This window comes from Brachyhypopomus gauderio, chromosome 5 (genome assembly GCF_052324685.1).
Source record: "Brachyhypopomus gauderio isolate BG-103 chromosome 5, BGAUD_0.2, whole genome shotgun sequence".
NCBI classification, from domain to species: Eukaryota; Metazoa; Chordata; class Actinopteri; order Gymnotiformes; family Hypopomidae; genus Brachyhypopomus; species Brachyhypopomus gauderio.
Window position 1 is genome coordinate 29,346,213 of NC_135215.1, and position 20,791 is coordinate 29,367,003.

Genomic DNA, 20,791 nt, shown 5'->3' on the forward strand with positions numbered 1-20,791 from the left:
GCACAGCTGCCCTGAGGGGGGGTTGCTGTTTCAGGGTGTACTTAATACAAAAACACATGATACAAACCTTTTATAACTGGTTGATTTGGATAGAGAGAATTGTCTGTTTCTTTCTCTGAGATGATACTGTGTATTCAAGCACATTTTGGATAAGGCTATAGCCATAGCCTGCTTTAAAAATAAGTTTTTGCTAATATTTTATTTTCATCTGCATATGGTGAGACTTGTTCATCTAAGTACTGTATGTGGGGCACCTGACCTGTATGTGTGTGAGTAGTGACTTCTTTGCCCCTTAGGCACATGGTCAGTTTGTTGATGTTCTTATTAAGGATCTCTCGCTCTCTTTTCTCTGGGGTGTGTGAGGTGTTTTATGATTTCGCAACATGTTGAGGGTTTAATTTAAACCTCTGATTCCCCTGACAAATTAACCATTTTCATGAGCTCAGCGAATCTGGGCAAGTTAAAGTTATGAGGGGGAGGGGGGGGGGGGAGACTTTCCTAGCAGGCTTGGATAGCTGTTGTGCGGTTCTGAATGATTCACGTGAGTAGGTCAGTATAGTTGTGGAGGAGAGAGAGCGTGTTAAGAATCTTTTTACTGTGGGTGTAGTCAGCAGTAAAATGAATCCATGTCTGAGCGTTACAACATCTGTGGGTAAACAACTGATTTTGAACAGCCCATTTGAGGCAACATGGTGGCTTGGTGATTAGCACGTTTGCCTCTCAGCACTGGGGTCTTGGGTTCATGTCCCTATCTGAGTGGAGTTTCCATGTTCTCCCTGTGTCTGTGTGGGTCTCCAAAAACATGGAGCTTAGGTAAATTGACAGTCCCTGACAAATTCTACCTAAGTGTGTGTCTGTGTCTCTTCATGTCCAATAAAAGCAGTTGTCTGAGTGTGTGTGCATGAATGTGTGTGTGTTTGTATGCCCAGTGGTGGGTGGTGTTCTGCCACTAGGGTCTGTCCTCTCTCCCCTTCCTGCACTCCATTCAGTCCCCCAGGGGGCTGTGGATCCTGGTAGAGAGTACGCTGTGCGGTGTGTGATTGGTCGTGTAAGACTTGTACCTGTGTTCAAGTAGTAAAAGTGACCTTGAAAGGCGCTATATAAAATATATTATATAAAAACATTGTTTCATTGACTGAGCCTACATTAGAGAGGAGGCAGCTCTCTAACATACCCAAAGTGAGGTATATATTACTTTAAAATAACTTTCTCTTTACAGCAACTTCGCAGTGAGTTGGAGAAGTCTCTCTGGATTATTTGTTTCTACGGTTTTACAAAGCCTGAAGGGGGGGAATTGTTAATAGTTACTGTTAATTAAAAAGCACGAATCATAAATGAATCAACCGAGAGCCACAGCACATTTGGTGTTTACCGAGGGCGGAGGAGCGTTGATGATCACACACACATACACACACACACACCAGCTCTGCTGCTTACCTTACACCTGCGTTAGATTTGACCTTAGTTCATTTGGATCTATATGGATAGACAACAATTATCCTTGTATGAACAGGGAAATTGAAACGTTGGCTGTTAAAGTTAACCTCGATAGACCAACTAATCGGTTGGGCATTGAGTTTGTTGGTGGGAGGAGCGGCGCAGAGGGCAGAGCTGTCTGGACGGGACCGGACTACCTGCTGTGATATCGCCATTCATTTGCAGTTTTCCATGACAGCATTTACCGGAGAAACTTAGCACGCTCATACGATGACGGACAGGAGCTGATTGTGGTACCGGGGTACTTATTTTGGACTTGGATGAAGATTCATAGCTGTTTTACAGTCGGGCGATGCTGAATTTCTCTCCGATGATTGAGGTATCAATACCTTCTATGGAGAGGGAAGTGGATGAATCGGGGAAGTTACGCAAAGTAAGTTTACATCTAAAGTACGGTGTAAGTTCTTGTCATGGATCTAACATTTACACTGATATTGTGATGTGTCTGGATTAAGAATGAAGCTTCAAGTAGTGAATCCATACCGGTTAAGTTTTTGCATAGTCCCTGTGTTTAAAATTGATCAGTGATTTAATCAGAGGTCTAAGCAGTTGTGCAAATATCTCTAACCCTAACCCTAGGATTGGTCCGAATAAGGCTGTGTTAGTGAATATGAATATACTTTGCAGTTTTCGAGTGTGAACTGAACATCTTGCACTAAAATCACCGCAATATTAGTAGCCCGATTTAGTATGTGCTTCAGGGACAATGTCGAATTACAACATCCTGTTATTTTTGTACATTTTAGAGTAGAGGTTGTAGTTAATGCTGTAACACTTCAAACTTAACATAATACTGCAACCACAGGAAGGAATCACTTAATCCAAGCCACACACTGTAACTCGGCTCGTTTTTTTGTATCTCTTTACGGAGGTCCATACCTTTTAGACCTACATGTACTGACAAACTGTAATTTCAGGTCATCGTCAGGGTGTGAGTTTATTCCACATGTGGTTCTCACACCCACCTGAAGAATGAACGAGACACCGGTACCACGGGAAAATCCGAACCGAACAGTAGCACAATGCGGTTTCTGAATCTGTTCTATCTTAGGAAACTTAAGTTCCTTACTCAGTAAATGCGGAGAGACGTCTCAGCCGAGGAGAAGTTTTGTCCTTGAATGCAAGAAGTTCGTTTGGACCTCCTGCCCATGTGTCTGGGTCGATGCCAAATTCTAAACCCCAGCCAAAGAGCAACAGATGACTACTGCACTTTCATTCACAAACTCTGGCACTAACGCCACGATATAATGTTACTCGAGTTATGATTCTCGTTTCAATAAGTGTGTTTATTGTTATTTGCATTTACAATCGTGACAATACAATGAGGGTTTCTGGTACATTCAGACGTGTTCAGCTGAAGAAGACAAGTCGAAACACGTGGTAGTGGCATCAGACACAAGTGAACGTGCTGGTTTCAGAGATGTAGGTCTACTCTTAGTGAGGCCTGTGCACACTGACTAGTGTAGATATCGGGTAATTCTCATCAGTCGTCCACGTGAGATCTTCATCTGTCAGGCTAAAATTGGAGCCTCGTGTGAGACAGCTGAAATGCAGGGCTGATGTCACTCAAGGCTGGAATGCCTCAGGCAGTTGGACCCAAGTACCAGCTGCAGACACTGCAACACACTCGTGAAACAGAGATCTTACCAGCTTCACAAACCAGTATTAAGTATTGTTTCTGAATTAGTTTTGCACCTGATGAACTGACCTTCAAGGTGCACATATTCAAATCCACATTAAAGTGAATTCTAGAAATGCAGTTAGAATCTGTGAGTGTGTTGTGGAAGGCAGACATGCCTGTGTGTGTGTGTGTGTATGTGTGTGCACGTGTGCACTCTGAGTGTTCTATGTGTTAAGGTCTGGTCCTGACGGAAGCATCCAGCTCCGTTCACTGACGACAATGCCTGCTCTGTGTGTGTGTGTGTGTGTGTGTGTGTGTGTGTGAGTGAGTGAGTGTGCGTGAGACAGAGCGTGTGTGTGTGAAGGAGGCAGAGATGGAGAGGTTGAATAGTGCTCTGTGCGAGCAGCACTTCTGACCCAAAACACAGCAGGCTACACATAATCTGTATGGCCCCAAATTTCTCAACTCAGGGTTACAAGCAGCACAGGCCAGTACAGACCAGTACAGACGTTCCAGTGCTGCTCACACTCCTGCTGGCAACAAAGAGATTCCCTCATTACTAAACTTATGATGGAGATTTATTTTCTTTTTATGACCTATTATTTGCTACTTTTAACTAAGGTCAGGATTTGGCTATAAAAAAATACAGTTTTGGCTTTATTTCAGAGTTTATGAGCTAGCCATGCTGTCTTTAACATGCTGTCTTTAACATTCCTGCAGTGTCTCCAGAGCACAGACATTAGTGTGTGCAATCAGGACGGTCCTCTCTCACCACTGACTTCAGTTCTGTTCACGCTAACTAATAAAGCTGGTAGCTCACGGGTGTCTGTCGTGTGGCTGTATGAACTGGAATGTTTTGTGGAATTTGTTGAATTTATTGAAAGCAGAAGTGACATTCCTACTGAACGTGTAAGTACTGTCCCCTGTGGTACCCAGTGCTGTAGTTTCTGAAGTAGTTTTCGTTCCGCTCGGTTGAGCATAGTTTCTCTCTGACTTGACAGAGCTTGCCTGAATAGGCCTCTCTCTGTGGCTCTGCCATTTCTTGCCGATGAGACAGAAGAGAAGCGAAACATTTGAACTCAGAGTGAGAACATATGAAGTGGAAGTGAGACATTCAGATTCTGGTGTAGTCAGGGAAAACGAGAAACTTCAAGGATGTCAAGTCTCTGATAGTTCTCGCTGGAACCCAAACATAACAACACTGGGTCAGTAACATTTTTACGGCACTCTGGTTTTTGTAAAGCAATGCGAAGGACTTTTTTTCTCTTCCTGATGCAGCTGTGGGCATGGCTGTAGTCTGCAGTTGTGTATCAGCTTAAGGGGAACACTCATGAACTGTAGACCATGTGGGGTTTCGAGCCGGTGTAGAGGGATCCGCATTTAGTGCATTCTCTTTATTTCACGTACAATAGGGAGAGAGGAACACAGTAGTACAGCCCCTGTCACTGAGCTGCCCTACAGCACACTGGGTGTGAGCTAGCTCAGCTTACGCTGTGACTGAATAGGTGCTACGTTATCCTATTCAAACTACCCTGACTAATCACCAAAATTGAAAATAACGGATGCAACTGACATTAAATATATCGCAGAAAAGAACTGAAGTGTGTTTTTCTTCAGGCAACAGGCAAATTCATCTTTAAATTGATATATATTTTTGGTAAAAGACCACCTGGAATTGCATTTGGTTCTGACCAAATTGGCTCACAAGAGGGCGCACTTTTCTGATTTGGTTGTCTCTCCCTCAAAAAGTGAATATGTTGATATACATGTGGAAAGAACCGCTGTGCAGTCTCATATTTTTACAGCTCTTCAGGATGGAGGTTTTGTTCAACGAAGGAAACATTTCGTGCTGCGGAGGCAGAGTGAGTTCCATATGCTTCACCGGAAGCTGAAGAAGGTCCTACAGCCTCCGGACCTGCCCAGCAAGAGGAATCAGCATTTACGCACCAAACCCCTGGAGCAGAGGAGGCAGGAGTTTGAGGACTACATCCAGGTGGAGTGGCCATCTCATAGTGCCATCTCTCATTCATTCATTCATTGCAGATGTAGGTACAGATGTAGGTGATTCAGTGTGGTTTTCTGCATACAGGTAATCCTGTACCAGAATGAGATGGTTCCTCAAGAATTGCTGGATTTCCTGCAGGTGAAACACTTCCACTCTGCAAACAAGATCTGCAGTTTTCAGTATGTACCGTCCCTGGCTGACACTTCACATGGTTCCGTCCATGCTGTGAAACTGACCTGTCCGAAGGTGTGCGCCACCTCAAAGCCCCTCTGACGTGTGGTAATCAGCGTGCCATGATTCTTTTTTTTTTCAGTGAAGAAAAATGGACAGACAACCAGGCACAGGGATACAGGTAAGAGTCTCCAGGAATGTGCCTTGTAAGAAACACAGACATGGTCTCGGCACTCGGGCTGAAGTGCAGAATTACTGACACGCCTGATGATCATTAACAAAAGGCTTTCAGAAAAGAAGCGAGATAATGAGCCGTTTTATGTTTCCATTCATGGGAAACTGCAAACCCCAAATAGATACACACATCTTCTAGAGAGTTTAATACTGCGGATTGTCCAATGTCATGATTCATCAACCAGACTGGACTTTGTTCAGAATAACTCTGAATGCTGGTCCAGTGCTGGCCAGATAGGAGTTGGCTGATGGATATTTATCAAAATAGCACTGATGCCATAGTAGTGGAATGAGTTTATCAGAACCTGAATGTCAATGAAGAGGTGGAGGATGGCTAACAAAGAGCACATGGTCAAAAACTGACCGTTGTCTCTTAACTGTATACCTACAAGGCATTTCTAGTAAGTATTTCTAATGAAGAGGTTGGCAAGAATGATTTTGCTATGTAAAAAGTGATCTAACTTTTATTCCTAGTATAGAGGAACCAATTAATTAATTTAAAATTGTTTGTCTTATTTCTGTCCTTCCTGTTCCGCTACTGCATTTCAAGGCACGTGTATAATCCTTTTTCCCATTCTGCACTTTGGTAACCATCATATACAAAGCTGAACAGTTGTTGATGTAGACAAAGCAGAACAAAAATTGGTTCAACATGATGACAGTAAAGAGTAAGAAAATACACCTTGAATGGATGAACTTGATGCATGCTGTGGAGCTGGAGTTCCTCGTTTGATTTTGTGATGTCTTTAGGTTATACAGGCACAAGATGACAATTAGGAAGAATATTTGAGAGGTAAAGTTGCACAAATGCAGTCCTTAAGAGCAGCAAACCAATGCCTGGTCATGTTATCACGCTAGGATTTAGTGCCACGATAAGAAGTGGGTTACTAGTGGAACTCCATCTCTTCCTCATTTTCATCAAGGGAGTCAGTAATTACGGGTGAACATCACCCACATGCTTAATTCATCTGCCTGCCTTTACTGAGAACTACATGGAATAATGCTGTTAAGCTGTAGTTCAGGGATTACTTCACTCCTGAAACCTCCCTTCCCCCTTGCAGCCGTCAGCTATTCCATCAGAGGGTGGTGGGCTTCTCCCACGATCCTTATCTCCTCGCATCAGTATCAGGTAACATCTCCATCACCAACCATCCCTCCTGTCAACATAACATCAGTTCCTAACGGCATTGCTGAGGATTCAGTTCGGTAGTTTATTGCACCATTGAGCAACTATGCCTGTGTGGATACACTTATTTGTGGGGCACGAGGAATAAGGACTTATTAGAGGACATTCAACTCCAATGCTGCAGTTTTCATTTTTATGCTCAAACATTTAATGAATACTTAAAATGTCAGTAATTGTGTAAGTTTTTGAGGATGAACATCCTTTGAGTTGGTCTCAGTGACTGCATACCACAAATATTGAAGTAAAATCCTCAAGTGATTTCTACTTTCTACTTTTACCTGAAGACCTCCCCGATGTGGTGGAGGCCGGCGTTCTGCAGGGAATCTACCCCAGAGACATCAAGGTGAGCTTTAGGCCCTCTTCCAAACCCTGCCCTGCCCCTCTAGAGCCAAAGCATCAGACTGTGCCTGCCATCATCATAGACCGAGGCAGTCCCAGCTTACCGGCAGACACGCACAGGACCTGAGAGACCAGCTCCACACCCGTCAGCCATCCTGCTGGTGCCCCCCCGCAGCCGTGGAACACGCGGGACTCTGTCTGTCGGACCGATGGAGAAAGCGCCCTCGGCATTGGTGGGGATATCGTGACAACTCTGAGTGATCTAGTTTTATTCTCGTTTGTCTTAGCAGACTGCAGGGAAAGGTTTGCACCATCACACCTTTTGACTGGAATTTTTTACTAGGTTATAACACTGGAGCATGCATAACTTTTTTACAAAAACCCCCCCCCCCCCCCCCCCCCCCCCCCCCAAAAAAAAAAAAAGGCAATAGATAGCCAAATAACATGAAGATTCCACAGTAAGGTCCGACAATGTTGGCTGTTTGAAATACTTTCTCAATCAGTAGTGTGCATCAGCTACCTTAGACTGCATGTGGACAGCTTGGCAATTTCATTCAAGGATCATTTCATGCAGTTAAGTCAAATGTTAATCCAAACCTTTATCACCTGTGTGAACAGCATTCTGAAACTACTTTCAGTCTAATCATTTCAGTATTTAAGTATGTGGATGATTTTGTTTGCATTTTTTTTTTAAATAAACATCGACTGAATGCATCTGTCCATAGTCTGTCATGCTAGGGTTAATGTGCTTTTAAAGGCATCCATCAAGAGTGAGGCATAGAAAACCGTTAACAAAACCTGGATCCTTTATGAAGATTTGTTTACAAAAAGCAGGTGTTAAGTTAGTCAGTGTTGGTGTGGAATGCCTCCGAGATGGACCCCAAACTGTGCTGTACGGCAGACCACTGCAGGTGTAGGATTATGCGAGATGAGCCGACTTCATGCCCCAAAACTCCACTACGGTAGTGGTGCAGCACACCTCTCAAATCCCCAAAATCCCACAGTCCTGTTTCTTCCCTGTGGGGGATTTTACTCTTTTGCAACAGCAAAAGGTTCTTCTCCACCTCGATCTTGCCAGAGTCATGGATGGTGACATCTTTCAGAGGTTTATCTCTGCCGTCTGTTTTTGTGCCCTCAATCTTCCTCACCACATCCTGCAGAAACCGTGAGCAAATGTACAGTAATCTGGCCAACGTTTACACTGTCCCTAGTCCAGCCCTTCCCACGTCACACAATAGTACCCCCGATTACTGCTCCAGTACATTTTTAACGGGAGTTGAAAAACAAGTCTATGATCGCAGAAAGCCTCGGGGCTCCTGTTCTGAGCGTTAAGATAGGCCACTCACCATTCCCTCCAGGATCTTGCCAAAGACGACATGCTTGCCGTCGAGCCATGGCGTCTGCACCGTGGTGATGAAGAACTGGGAGCCGTTGGTGTCTTTGCCTGCGTTGGCCATGCTCACCAGCCTGGGCCGTAGTGCTTCAGCTTGAAGTTCTCGTCAGGGAAACGGTCACCGTAGATACTCTTTCCTGTCGCAGCCACAGAGCAGGACTCACATTTAATGAAGAGTGACAAAGGTGGCACTAACAACTGGAGGATGGCCGTGACCCTCATTAAGAGCAGCTATCTGAAGTCCAGTCAGGACTGAAAGGTGAATGGGGAGGGTTGCTAAGACACCAAGAAAAGTAAATGAATGTAAAAAATACACCCCCCCCCCACCACCACACACACACACACAACTAAGATGATTTTTGTGAGTCATGATTCAATAAAACTAAATCCGTTCACATATAATTATTGTCTTGGCAATTAAATGTAAAAGCAATGGTATACCTAAGAACACAAACATAGATGCACGTGTTTTCAGGTAAGCCAGGATTTACCTCCAGTGCCGTCTCCTCTGGTGAAGTCGCCTCCCTGGATCATGAAGTCTTTAATCACGCGATGGAATTTGCTGCCTTTGTAGCCAAACCCTTTCTGTTGAGGTTGAAGTTCAAATCGTTCAGTGTACATATAATGTCTTTATTCGGCAGATTACGGCATAATGTATCACGTTCGCATATCTAAACGCGCTGGACAGACTGGACATTAGAGTGAAACCAACACCTCTCCAGTAGCCAAGGCCATGAAATTGTCCGTGGTCTTCGGGACGGTTTTTCCAAACAGGCCGATAACAATTCGGCCCACATCCTCATCTCCGATACGGACATCGAAGTACACCTGGAGGAATATTGAGTATTAATATTAACAAAAGGGGTCGCGATGCCGCTGCAATAAAACAAACACTTCAGTGGGATTTTTCAAAGGCACAAACGGGGAGGTCCAAGTGAACGTAGACGTGGCCCATGCGCCAGTGCAGATCATTACTGTTCGCAAATCCTGCATCCTTTACAAATACCTTCTGTGTTGAAAAGATCTGTGCATTTACTTGTTTTTAAGCAAATAAACCCGGGATGGACGTGAATAAAGCAGCCAGTACCGTTTTACCGTCCTTACCCCACTGCGGTACCAAAACCAGCACATCCACCAGGCCAAACACATTCTTGGAGCTGCCTCGCCATTGCAAAAAAAATTTCATATTTACAAAAGAACAAACAAACCAAACAAACTGGCGCGATATCGAGTTACGTGTCTGTCGTTACCGATGGACCAGAGAATATTTAATGTTCTTATCGCAGAGGCCCAGTTGCTTTTACCTTGGCCGTCACTTTGGGTCCTTTCTTCTTCTCGTCAGCGTTGGATCCGTTCGGAAAAAGCAGGAAAATGACGGACCCGACAATTACTGTTACTGCTACTAAGACCTTCATCTTTCTTTCACAAATCCGCACCATAAACGACCCAAAATGTTGGTGTGGCTGTAAACGTTACGAAGAGGCTCCGGGGAGGGGGGAATGTGTGGGCATCCGGGGAGGAAATTTGAAGCACCACGCAGCCAAGTCTCAAGTTCCGGTAGATTCTGCTACTATACAGTCCGTGTGGGCTGATCCAAGACGTCCTGTGCGCACCCAAAAGCGTTCATGAATCCGTGTGGGAAGAGGGAGAAACTGGTCGCAGATCAGCTGCGAATAGTTGAACCGTCTTCCGGAATGCGGGTTAGGCGACGCACTCGACCATGATTGGGCGAGAATATATAGTCGTAGAATAATTAGCCAATGAGATTGTGAAACGCGTAAGGAGTGGACGGTCCCACAGAAGCTGTGATTTCTACATCAAAGCGGAGATATTTAAAGGGGAACGTGCATTCAAATTGTAGGTTGTACGAGTCGTCGTGACAAACTCTTATTCAGGGCTAATGAACTAACTTTTTTTATTGGGGCAGTCATGGTCCTGTGGTAGGGAACTTGGTCTTGGAGGGTCGTGGGCTCGATTCCCAGACCTGAGGCCATGACTGAGGTGCCCTTGAGCAAGGCACCTAACCCCAACTGCTCCCTGGGCGCCGGGCTAGGGCTGCCCACTGCTCTGGGCACGTGTGATCCACAGCCCCCTAGTAATCACTAGTGTGTGTGTGTGTGTGTGTGTTCTAACTGCACAGATGGGTTAAAAGCGGAGGACAAAATTCGATTGCGGTGTAAAAAAAATCACAATTGACAAAAATATGGCACATTACAAAAATAAATAAACCCCAGCAGTTAAAAATATCAGTGATGAGGATGAGAAGACTATGATAGAATTCGACCAAATATGCCCAAATTGACATTAACGTATGTAAGGTGTAGGACTAGACTGAGCAAGATTTACTTTGTTAGCTTATCAGTGTTCTGATATACTGTCTACTCAAAAAAGGTGCTGTATGGAAAAGGTGGATTATGCACTCGTCTATAATGAAGATATGGATCAGTGTTTCAATGACAAACACCCAGTTCCATCAGATATAAAATTATTTATTAAAACTGAAACAAGTTTATTTAAAAGTGTACAAGTTTTGTAGAATACACCACACATTTAAAGACAAACAGGGTTACACATTTAACAAGTTGACTGTGCCAAGTCTAGATCCGAAATACTGTGCAAAAATATCAGGATGGCCTTTGTAGAACTGGGCCAGGAGCCGGTTCTTCTCCTTCATAGAGTACTTGAGGTTTTCATCAATGTTCCTGAGCAGCGCAAACAGCTCACTCTTCGTTAGTTGTTCTACAGTTTCTTTGTACATGTTGCTTGGAATTTGCTGACAGAATGCAACATCTGTGGAAAAAAATTTAGTTTGACCATTTTAATATTAATCTCTGGATGGGTTGGGGTGATGCTGCACCTGTAAATGTGGGTCCCTGACATTTCACAATTCCACACATTTTATACAACTCGCAGGGCACAACAGATGACATACCGTTTGCGCTAGTGTCCTTTTTCATAATGCTATCCAGTTTGTCACTGACCAGCTTGTGCAAAGAACCTGGAATCTAAAGAAACAATTTTATTAAACATTTAAAAAGCATGCAAATTAAATTTCGATTTTATCCAAGGTTTCTTGAAATTATTTAAGGTAAAATAAAGTTCCTGGGACTTAAGGCCATAAACAAAGATCCCATAATCCTGATTCATTTTTCAGATTGTTCTAATAGAGAAAGTCAACTTAAACACAGGCTGCCAGTGTGACATTGTATTCTGATTACTTGTCCTATAAAAGGTAGAAAATGCTCTTAAATTCCATCACCAAGCAAACACTCATGAAACAACAGGTGAGATATAGGACTTCTGTGAAGATGTGAAGTGGATGTAGTCTTTGTTACCTTGAAGATGTCTTCATGGTTGTCCAGCATGAAGAGCAGTAACAGGTCCACTTTGCCTTTCGGCAGACTTTTGCTTTGTATTATGGCTCTACAAAATGTCCTTTTCACCATCATCCGGTTCTCAGTCTAGCAATAGAAAAGTTCCATTAATTAATGAGGAAAGTCAATATTTAACTCTTGTCAGATTAAAACTGATGATTGGACCAAATCTGGGTTCAGCGTGGTGGAACGGAACAGATCTAGGATCTGTGTGTAAGCAAGCAAAACATTCAGCTACATTACATCTGCTGACCTCCAGTTTAGTGGTACAATCACTGGATTGTTCAGTGGACACAGCAAATGAAACATTAAAGCCTTCATTATCATAATGCAAGCTAACCATTTAGTTAGACTTGGAGATTCACCGATTAGCTAGCTTTCAGAGAGCTACAAAATGAACACAGACCACTTAATGGTCTGTTGCAAACCCCTGATGTGCAATGATTCATTGCAAACATTACAAATTACCAATCCAACCCTCAAAATCTATAAGGGGGAAAAACAGACAATCCCGTGTCCTGACCTCTTTATGAAGGCGGATGTGTTGTGAATCTGCAGCCAGCGACATGAAGCCCAGCAGCCTGTACAGCTCCTCTCTGCTGCCTGCAGGGAGCAACTTCAAGCAGAGCTGCAAGACCTCCAGAGCCGCCTCAACCTTCCCATTCACTACAGGTGAACCAGCAACGCTCAGGCTCACAAATATACTGAAATCACTTATGGGTGTTCTGGAAAGTACCAACGTACCCAGAAGTTCAGTGATCTGCACGTAGACATCATTCATGGCACTGGGTAGGAGAGGCTGGGTGCTGGCTTGGGTGTAGTGTTTAGCCAGAATGTCGAACAGCAGTGCTTTACTCTGCTCACAGCCCATGGAACTGGTTTGGTCATGTTCATCATCCTCTGGGAAGAAGCCAGGCAGTTCCCTGCTCACCTCAACCACCTGCTGGTCTGGGAGGAAGTCCAGGAGGTCCAAACCTGCTGAGAGCCACTCATCTTTTCTGTGGAGCAGAACCAGCATTTCTTTATTCTACACTCACACAGCAAGCCTCCTCTCCCAGGTAAAGACAATAGACAATACAGAAAGCAGTAGAGCCTAGAGTAACATTTCAATTTAAGATATTCAGATGCTCCAAATTTAACACATTATAAAGCTTCATCTGGGGACCACAAAAGCATAAAGGCAATAATGATTTAACCCACTGTGATTCCTTAAAAGCCTTCAGTATTTCTCTGTCCAGGTAGTTACTAGTGAAGAGGAGGTCATGCTCATTATTGTGAGCACCAGACAGTGCAGTGTGACATTCTCTGCAGTCCAAAAGTCCATCCACAAGAGGGAGCTCTATCAGCTGCAGCAACCTCTGAACTGTCTGCTCCTGCCACACTTTACTCACCACTGAGAGAGAGAGAGAGAGAGAGAGAGAGAGAGAGAGAGAGAGAGAGAGAGAGAGAGAGAGAGAGAGAGAGAGAGAGAGAGAGAGAGAGAGAGACTTTTTAGATGATAAAGCTGCTGAAGTTCTACCACTTTCGATTAGCCTCAAAACTTTCATATGTCTGAAAATATAGCTACTGCAATATGTAGCCTAAAGTGACTATTTTATTAAGCAGTCAAAAAGACTTAAATGATTGGGAGACGGTCTCCTAGTTCAGCTTTGTTTGATGCCAAGTGCTACCTGACGGCGGTAAAGTTTCGATCTGAAGGAAGCTGGGACTAAGGTCAAGTCCCTCCAGGAGGGCGTCCAAGACATGATCTTTTACTGGAGTACTGTGGGAGATCAGCAGGTCATCCTGCCTGTAAGGTCTTCAAAAGGTGAACAACAACAAACCACTTCAAGCTTTATCCTCACATTAACACTAGCCTAAAAGGAATATTCAAGCTAATGAAACAAGAACCCTTTAAAGGATTTGTTGTACATCTGTGCAACAGGTTTGTCTTACATGGCCCAGTTCTATGAGGAAAAAGTGATTGATTTTAATTCTTCCCCACACGTGCCACCTTGGAGATGTTGAGACTGTAAGCAGCCCAAAAGCATTAGGCATGAAATCACCTGCACAGTTGATGGTGTGTTTTACTTTGTTCATCAGGGGAAAGAAGGATGTCGGCACCGCTCGGCAAAGGGTTGCAGTATGTCGTGTTGAAGAAGCGGTAGAAGCTGCCGTCGCTGTCCTGGAACACACGCAGACGACTTTCCTTCCCCAACGACCTACACGCTACTGCTTCAAACACCCTGCAGTCCAGCAGGGCTTGGCACATACGCACCACTTTAGCCCTGGGTACCTCGACATCCCCCAACATTTTGTTCTGGTTTATATAAGCATGTATCACGTTCACCGCGTCAGAGCCCAAGAAGCAATTACTGTGAGATTTCAGGTAGTGGCGCCGTCGCTTCACCTTCACCTCTGCTTGGAGGTGGCCTATGATTTTACTCCAAATGAGGCTGGACTGAAATGGCTTACCGACCATCCGGTGATCTGCAAAACAGCAGCAATAGTTCCTCAGTCGCATTTCACAGGTACAAATAGATAATCAACATTGTGGATCGTTGCACTTTATACACAAGTTTGAACGTAAACGCTAAAATAAACCTCCCTTAAGAAAAGGAAAGCGAAATGAACCGCACTCGAAGACTAATCAACTTAAATGCCTCTTTCTTTGCAAATATTGTTAAAATACAACCCCTCTTAAAATCCATACGTTGCCCAAACAGTTATCGAAAGGAGAGGCAGCAATTAAAAGAAATAATCCAGCAATTGCGATGGTTCGTTGCTTCATCTACGCAATTTCTAACAGCATTTGTGACCCCAGAGATTGCATCGGTCAACCGGCTTAACTCCCTTCACCTTACCGATTGGAGGATGCATTGGACTGTACAACTTATCAGCAAGATTTAACGCAGCAGCCCTTTCCCTTACTGTGGTCATTTTATCACTTTTACATAAAGTTGAGTTACATTAACCAAAACCCCAAATTTCAAACACACTCGTTATCAATGAGTCGAATTTCGGGCATTTATTACGCAACATGATTGACGGCAACAGTCAGCCAATCCGCTTCGAACAAGGCGGAGCCCTCACAGAAAGACTGTACCACGCGCCAAGTGGCAACAACGCGTTGTGACCGGCATGCGGCAGTCGTGTTGTGTTAAAATCGTGGGTTATATCGCCGACTCGAGCAGAAACTGCACTGGACGTTTACGCGACACCTTACCTGAATAATGTTATGGCCGCTCCGTTTTAATGAGGAGCAATTTCAACCGTCCTCATAAGAGTAGACATGTTGTTATAAAAGGTTTTTCCCGAAGCTAAACTTACCAATATAAGTGTTGTGCATATTGGAATCGATTACGGGTTGTTGGTTTTTTTATTACAGCATACTAAATTATTGCCCCCATCTTCTGTATCAGCTTTGTGGTGCTACTTGCTACGATTTTAATTGACAGTACGACAATTCTATTGTCAACGTTGATTTTTACATTGTAGGGGAGACCGGGGAGACCGGTTGTAACATGGGGAGAGTTGTAACACCATCAGTTCCACCGATCACAGATAAGATAGGAGTCACATGATCATTCCAGTATTTACCCAGTTCCTCCCTGATCCCACATGGTGAATATCAAGGCTGGAAACAGGCACATGCAGATTCCATAGAGAAAAAACTGATTTTGAGGTGAAAAAGTAAATTTCTGAATCAAGACTATATTTTGTTTAGTACTTATACTATTGCAGATAAAACCATATGAATTACATTACATTAAACTGTAGTTACCTAGGTAAATTGTTCCCTTGTTAATTTCAAATCACCTTGCTAATACAGCTAGTTAAACAATGGCTGACAGGGGTGGGGTGGGTTGTTACACAGCTTTAAAAAGTGTTACAACCATCACCTTACATACAACTAAGAAAGATTTCTTGATTTTTAATTATTTTAAAGAAAGACTGACAGGTGTGCCTGCAATTAAAAATAAAAAGCAGATCAGTTGCAAAGGCACATGGTATCTGCCACGTAACACACACACACACACACACACACACACACACACACACACACACACACACACACACACACACACACACTGACATTGTTTACTATCTGACCTACATGTTCTTTATACAGGTACATTGTATTAATGTTCATTAAGCATACATATTGTTAAATAAGTTTGCTCTAGTACATTAATTTACACACACACACACACACACACACACACACACACACACACACACACACACACACACACACACACACACACACACACACACACACTCCTGAGTATAACAAAGTGGATATGAGTTATGGTCAGTCACAAAGACAGAGACATTGTTCTGGATTGTTATTTTGTTAAAAAAAACTATTATTGAAGCATTTTGCATGGTGTGGCCTCTGTTTTTGCTTCTTTAGTCTAATTGTTACAACTTGCCCCAGCATGTGTTACAACCTACCCTTGTAGGGGGGAGGTTGTAACAAGGGAACACCATGTATTTGACATCAACTCACGAGGGCTGTGATATTTAAATTGAGGTTTGAATTGATTTCATTTGTTGTAAACAAATGTCTGTACTTTGTATAAAAGTTTGAGAAGCTCAAAAATTCAGTGAGTAACAGGTGCTGAAGCATGTTACAACCATACCCGGTTTCCCTCTATATCAGTCTGACATCATTAGTGAATGCAGTAGACAAGACTATATATTTATTGGTTACTGAAATTTGTTTCACAGATGAGCGCGGTCCAGCCCTGAAAATTTTTAGATTTTAGGGTTTTTTTTGTTTGTTTTACTCTAACACAGGTAGCCTTGCTCTGAAAAGATACATGTATAAAGAAAATAAAGCAATAAAGATGTTGCCAATGAAACAATTGTATTATCACTCATGTGTATAAGTATTATATCCATATTTATAGGCTCTGTCTAGCTTCACGTATGCTTCTGCCCACTGTTTTTCCTTTCAGACAGCCAGTCTGTCTGTCTGTAAGTCTGTCTGTCTGTCTGCACGTCCTCTTATACGCAACCTTTCAGCTGCACTATTCTCATCTCCCTGCTGGCACCAAACTAGATTTTCCATCGCTGAAGCAAGAGGATCACTGTCAGTGTTCAAAATATAAGATGTACTTGTGGACTTATGTCAGCAATGTTACATGCCATGCATGTAAACTGGGTGTGAAAAATAGGGCTCAGAGTGTGTGTGTGTGTGTGGCGAGGCGACTTCACCAGAGGAGACGGCACTGGAGGTAAATCCTGGCTTACCTGCAATGACCTGAAACACGTGCATCTATGTTTGTGTTCTTAGGTATCACATTGCTTTTACATTTAATTGCCAAGAAAATAATTATATGTGAAGGGATTTAGTTTTATTGAATCATGACTCACAAAAATCATCTTAGTTGTGTGTGTGTGTGTATGTTTTATACCTTGTGGGAACTCAGTGTGCCCAAATGGACAGCCATATACTTTGTGCAGGTGTTTTACAACATAGTAGATATATATATATATATATATATATATATATATATATATATATATATATATATATATATATATATATATATATATATACACAAAGAAAAACATTGTAGACACTATAGATATTTAATAAATAAACAATAGGACAGTTGTTTACACATCATATATTAAAGGATATTTCTAGGGCAGATTCATCACATTTGTAAATGATCTCACTTGTACTTGACGTGTTATCAGCAGAGTATGGTAAGCCTTCAAAGTAAAGGCTCAATCTGTCAGCCTTGAACCACTCTGATGTTGTACGGAAACCAACTAGATGTCCACTTGGGAGCTATTAATGGACTTGCAGGAATCACTTTATGAATCCCCACTTCATTTCCATGAGTCAATAAGATGACCATACTCCCTTAGGAAAGAACACCTGTTCAGGACTTATTCTGGTTTCATGTATTTATGTGGTTCTATGTAACCTAGTTAGGGCTAGATTGGAAGTTTTTTAGTTTATAGGTTTATAGATAGGGCTATGACAATAATTTAGTGAAGTGGATTAGTGCAAGATTATGAATTAAAAACCTAGTTTCTACACAAATTTAGCCCCAGAAAATAATGTGTCTAGCATATTATTTATTCTTCTCTAATATCTTTCAGTCTTGTTTTGGTAAAGAGCTTGTTTTCTCTCTCTCTCTCTCTCTATCTCTCTCTCTCTCTCTCTCCCTCCCTCTCTCTCTCTCTCTGATTTGATGTGTGCAGGTATTGTTCAGCTGACATTTCTCCATGCAGATACTGCTGATGATCTGAAATGATGGCAGTTAGCAGTTTGTGCCAAATGCCTGCAGGGGCTGAAATACCTGAAGAAAGTATTTTCAAAAATTCTTTGTTGAAAACCCACTACAAAATAAAAGCTTCAAATTTCAAAGCATACATGAATAACAATGAATAATTCACAGACCTCTGTATTCACAAAAATATCATAAAGTGTTTTTTGTATGTATAATCTACAGTGGCAGATCAAGCTACATTACCATTACTTTGAGTTATTATTGTATTCTTCTCTAGGATGTACTTCTAATGCCCTAACCATTAACCATCAAAAGGGTTTATATTTGCAACAATATGGAAACAAATGCATTACAGTGTTTATTTTGACATTTTTATTTTTGGTGCCATATATATATATATATATATATATATATATATATATAGAACTGTTTTTAATTATAGCCTTTTTCATTTTTAAACAGCAAATAGCTTTGTAGTTAGCTATACTAAGTTATTATTTGGTTTTACATACTTCTGGATCTCCTCCTGAGGTTGGTAGAGTATGATTGACTGCTGTATTTTCATCGCTAGGTGACAGTGTTTGACTCTTGATATTTGATACCAGGGGTGCATATAAGGCCAAGCTTTGACTGAGATGCAAATCATGGACACACACACACATACACAATTTCAGTTTATGCTCCACTGACCCACTGCAGACAACATGCCCCAAATTCCACCCGAGATCACCCGAGATCAATCGGACGCGACTCAGTTTCGAGTATGTTTGACTCGGACTTCCTCTTGTCCAATCAGTTGGGGAATTGAACTGTACTAAATCAAACAGAAGCAAACAAAAGAAAAAAATCTGATTTGCAGTGATAGACTTACCTTGGTCATGTTTTCACCATGTCTGAGTTCATTTTGGCTGCAAAAGGGATTTTATTAACAAGCTTGTCTGTGGCCATAGGAATGCATGTTAGTTTAGAGCCAACGAAAACTCTAACTCTGCCTTCGTTTTAAAAGTCAAGTATAGTCTTGAGGGCAACTTTAATCGAGTCCAGGACGTGTGTTGTGAGTTAGGAACAACAGTCACAAGCTATATTTACAGGCAAACGCTTTGAGTCGATTCATTTTCATGCAGACTGTTCCATTCTAAATGTCCTATTCCATAATAACATGCAAAAGCATTTTAGTTTGTTATATAATAGTTTAGTACGGCGTGTCAAAGTACAGTGTGTCAACTCTGTGTCCACAATTAATATGCATTTCCTAATTACTCACTAGTTGTGAGTAACACCAACATTTTCTTTTTTAAACGCTATGTTCCGCAGTTGATCGTGTGAGAGGGGAACGAGCCAAAATAAGGAGGGCTGGAGTCGACTACAAAGACACAAGCGATAACTCCGCCTCCCTCTCGACCTTCTCGCGTTCTTCACGCTCGTCTCAGCAGATCTGGAGAAGGCTGGAGAGAAACGGAGACGACCTGGCCACGAGAGAAGGGGAGTCGGAAAGAACATGGCAATATTCAAAAATGCACAGCTACTTCAAACCGATAGCGACACGAGTCTGACATCCATTTGGGCATGGACCACTCGCACCTTCGCCAGTGCCCAGCTGAGTGAGGTTGCACCAAGGCTGTGGACAAAATGAGGGTCATCTACACTCAGAACGCCGGCTTCGTCGCTGCTTTCTCAGGAAGCAATGACGGTTGAGGATTTTTGCTTGGGTTTTTGTGATTTTTAGCGATAGATTGCAGACTATGCACCGCCATCTGTAACAAAGAAATGCGGGGAGGCCATGGTCGAATACGGCAAACGAAAGAGAAAACTGGCTGGGGTTTTTTATTTGCTGAAATTCTTAGTCTAACGTGTTCTGATATTCTGTAACGTTTCTGTATGTGCCAAATTCTAGTGTATCAGAGCGCATGTAACGTTAGTGAACCAGTACACCAGTAAACGAGGTACTGGACGGAGCTGCGTCCTTATGCGCAGCACCTCGTTCAAATCTGATTTTATAATATTGTTAGATAGCTACCTTTTAATATGACTTGTAACATATATGTGGTATGCCAGTTTATACACATAATGGCCACGTTGATTTTTTAGCATTAGTCAACATTGTTCGTTCTTTGCCTTTTTTAGCCTAGTGAATAGATTTAGATTGCCTACCGTAGCCGGCTATAGGTAGATTACATTCACAGATGATAAAAATATGAGTAAAGCCAGATCACTCGGTGGCGTGATTTAGTGACAATCATAAAGTTTATATGTTAACATAAACGTTTCGTTGTAATTTATTTATTTATTAATATACTATAATAGGCATATTAGTACTATAACCTATTATCGATATTTAAACTAGGTAGTTGCAAACATTTAACCGAGAGGGAGATTTTTAAGTGATAACCTCCCCTAAACATGGATATTGCGTGTGCGTCGCCTCAAAGGCAGACCCGTCCAGAGGCTGAAGGTGTTCAGTCCTCAGCGGGGAAACCTAGAGGTGGTCAGCCGACCTCCCCTTCCTCGCCCCCCGTCTCCCCCGTGGCGGAGAGCCCGCTCGCGGGTGAAGGCAAACGGAGCTCCGGCGTGAAGAAACATCACCACAAGCACAACCTGAAACATCGCTACGAGCTTCTGGAGACGCTGGGACGAGGGACGTATGGCAAAGTCAAGAAGGCCATCGAGAGGCACTCTGGGAGAGAGGTAAACATGGATTCTGGGGTTATTTTTGAGAATAAACTCAGTAGAAGTAAGAT

General features: G+C 42.6%; 4 protein-coding genes across 6 annotated transcripts in view; 2 read left to right on the forward strand and 2 right to left on the reverse strand.

Moving 5' to 3' along the window:
* The first annotated feature begins 1,406 nt into the window (after window positions 1–1,406).
* snx22 (sorting nexin 22) lies at window positions 1,407–7,434 on the forward strand. The gene is given in 7 exon segments (XM_077006951.1): window positions 1,407–1,870; window positions 4,924–4,948; window positions 4,951–5,111; window positions 5,208–5,302; window positions 5,437–5,475; window positions 6,590–6,657; window positions 6,999–7,434. Coding segments are annotated over 7 exon segments (651 nt in total). The 5' UTR covers window positions 1,407–1,789; the 3' UTR covers window positions 7,181–7,434.
* Window positions 7,435–7,836: 402 nt separating this feature from the next.
* On the reverse strand, window positions 7,837–10,116 carry ppib (peptidylprolyl isomerase B (cyclophilin B)). The gene is given in 6 exon segments (XM_077006950.1): window positions 7,837–8,207; window positions 8,400–8,518; window positions 8,521–8,583; window positions 8,938–9,031; window positions 9,161–9,274; window positions 9,751–10,116. Coding segments are annotated over 6 exon segments (837 nt in total). The 5' UTR covers window positions 9,886–10,116; the 3' UTR covers window positions 7,837–7,895.
* A 798-nt stretch (window positions 10,117–10,914) lies between these two features.
* On the reverse strand, window positions 10,915–14,824 carry depdc7b (DEP domain containing 7, paralog b). Of its 3 annotated transcripts, none has more exons than XM_077004596.1 (9): window positions 14,664–14,824; window positions 13,866–14,289; window positions 13,491–13,582; window positions 13,021–13,213; window positions 12,565–12,818; window positions 12,344–12,486; window positions 11,782–11,907; window positions 11,379–11,451; window positions 10,915–11,236 (listed from the first exon to the last, which is right to left on the reverse strand). In XM_077004596.1, the coding sequence occupies exons 1-9, from the start codon at window positions 14,737–14,739 to the stop codon at window positions 11,013–11,015; spliced, it is 1,605 nt and encodes a 534-aa protein (XP_076860711.1). In that variant the 5' UTR covers window positions 14,740–14,824; the 3' UTR covers window positions 10,915–11,012. The 3 variants fall into 3 exon arrangements, with proteins under 3 accessions (XP_076860711.1, XP_076860710.1, XP_076860709.1); XM_077004595.1 differs by having other exon boundaries at window positions 13,491–13,609; XM_077004594.1 differs by having other exon boundaries at window positions 13,491–13,618.
* A 4,608-nt stretch (window positions 14,825–19,432) lies between these two features.
* nuak1b (NUAK family, SNF1-like kinase, 1b) overlaps window positions 19,433–20,791 on the forward strand; it is an 18,512-nt gene continuing 17,153 nt past the window's right edge. The window contains exon 1 of the mRNA XM_077006953.1: window positions 19,433–20,738. Within this exon, the coding sequence (XP_076863068.1) occupies window positions 20,454–20,738 (285 nt within the window). The 5' untranslated portion in view covers window positions 19,433–20,453. The remainder of the gene's footprint in view (window positions 20,739–20,791) is intronic.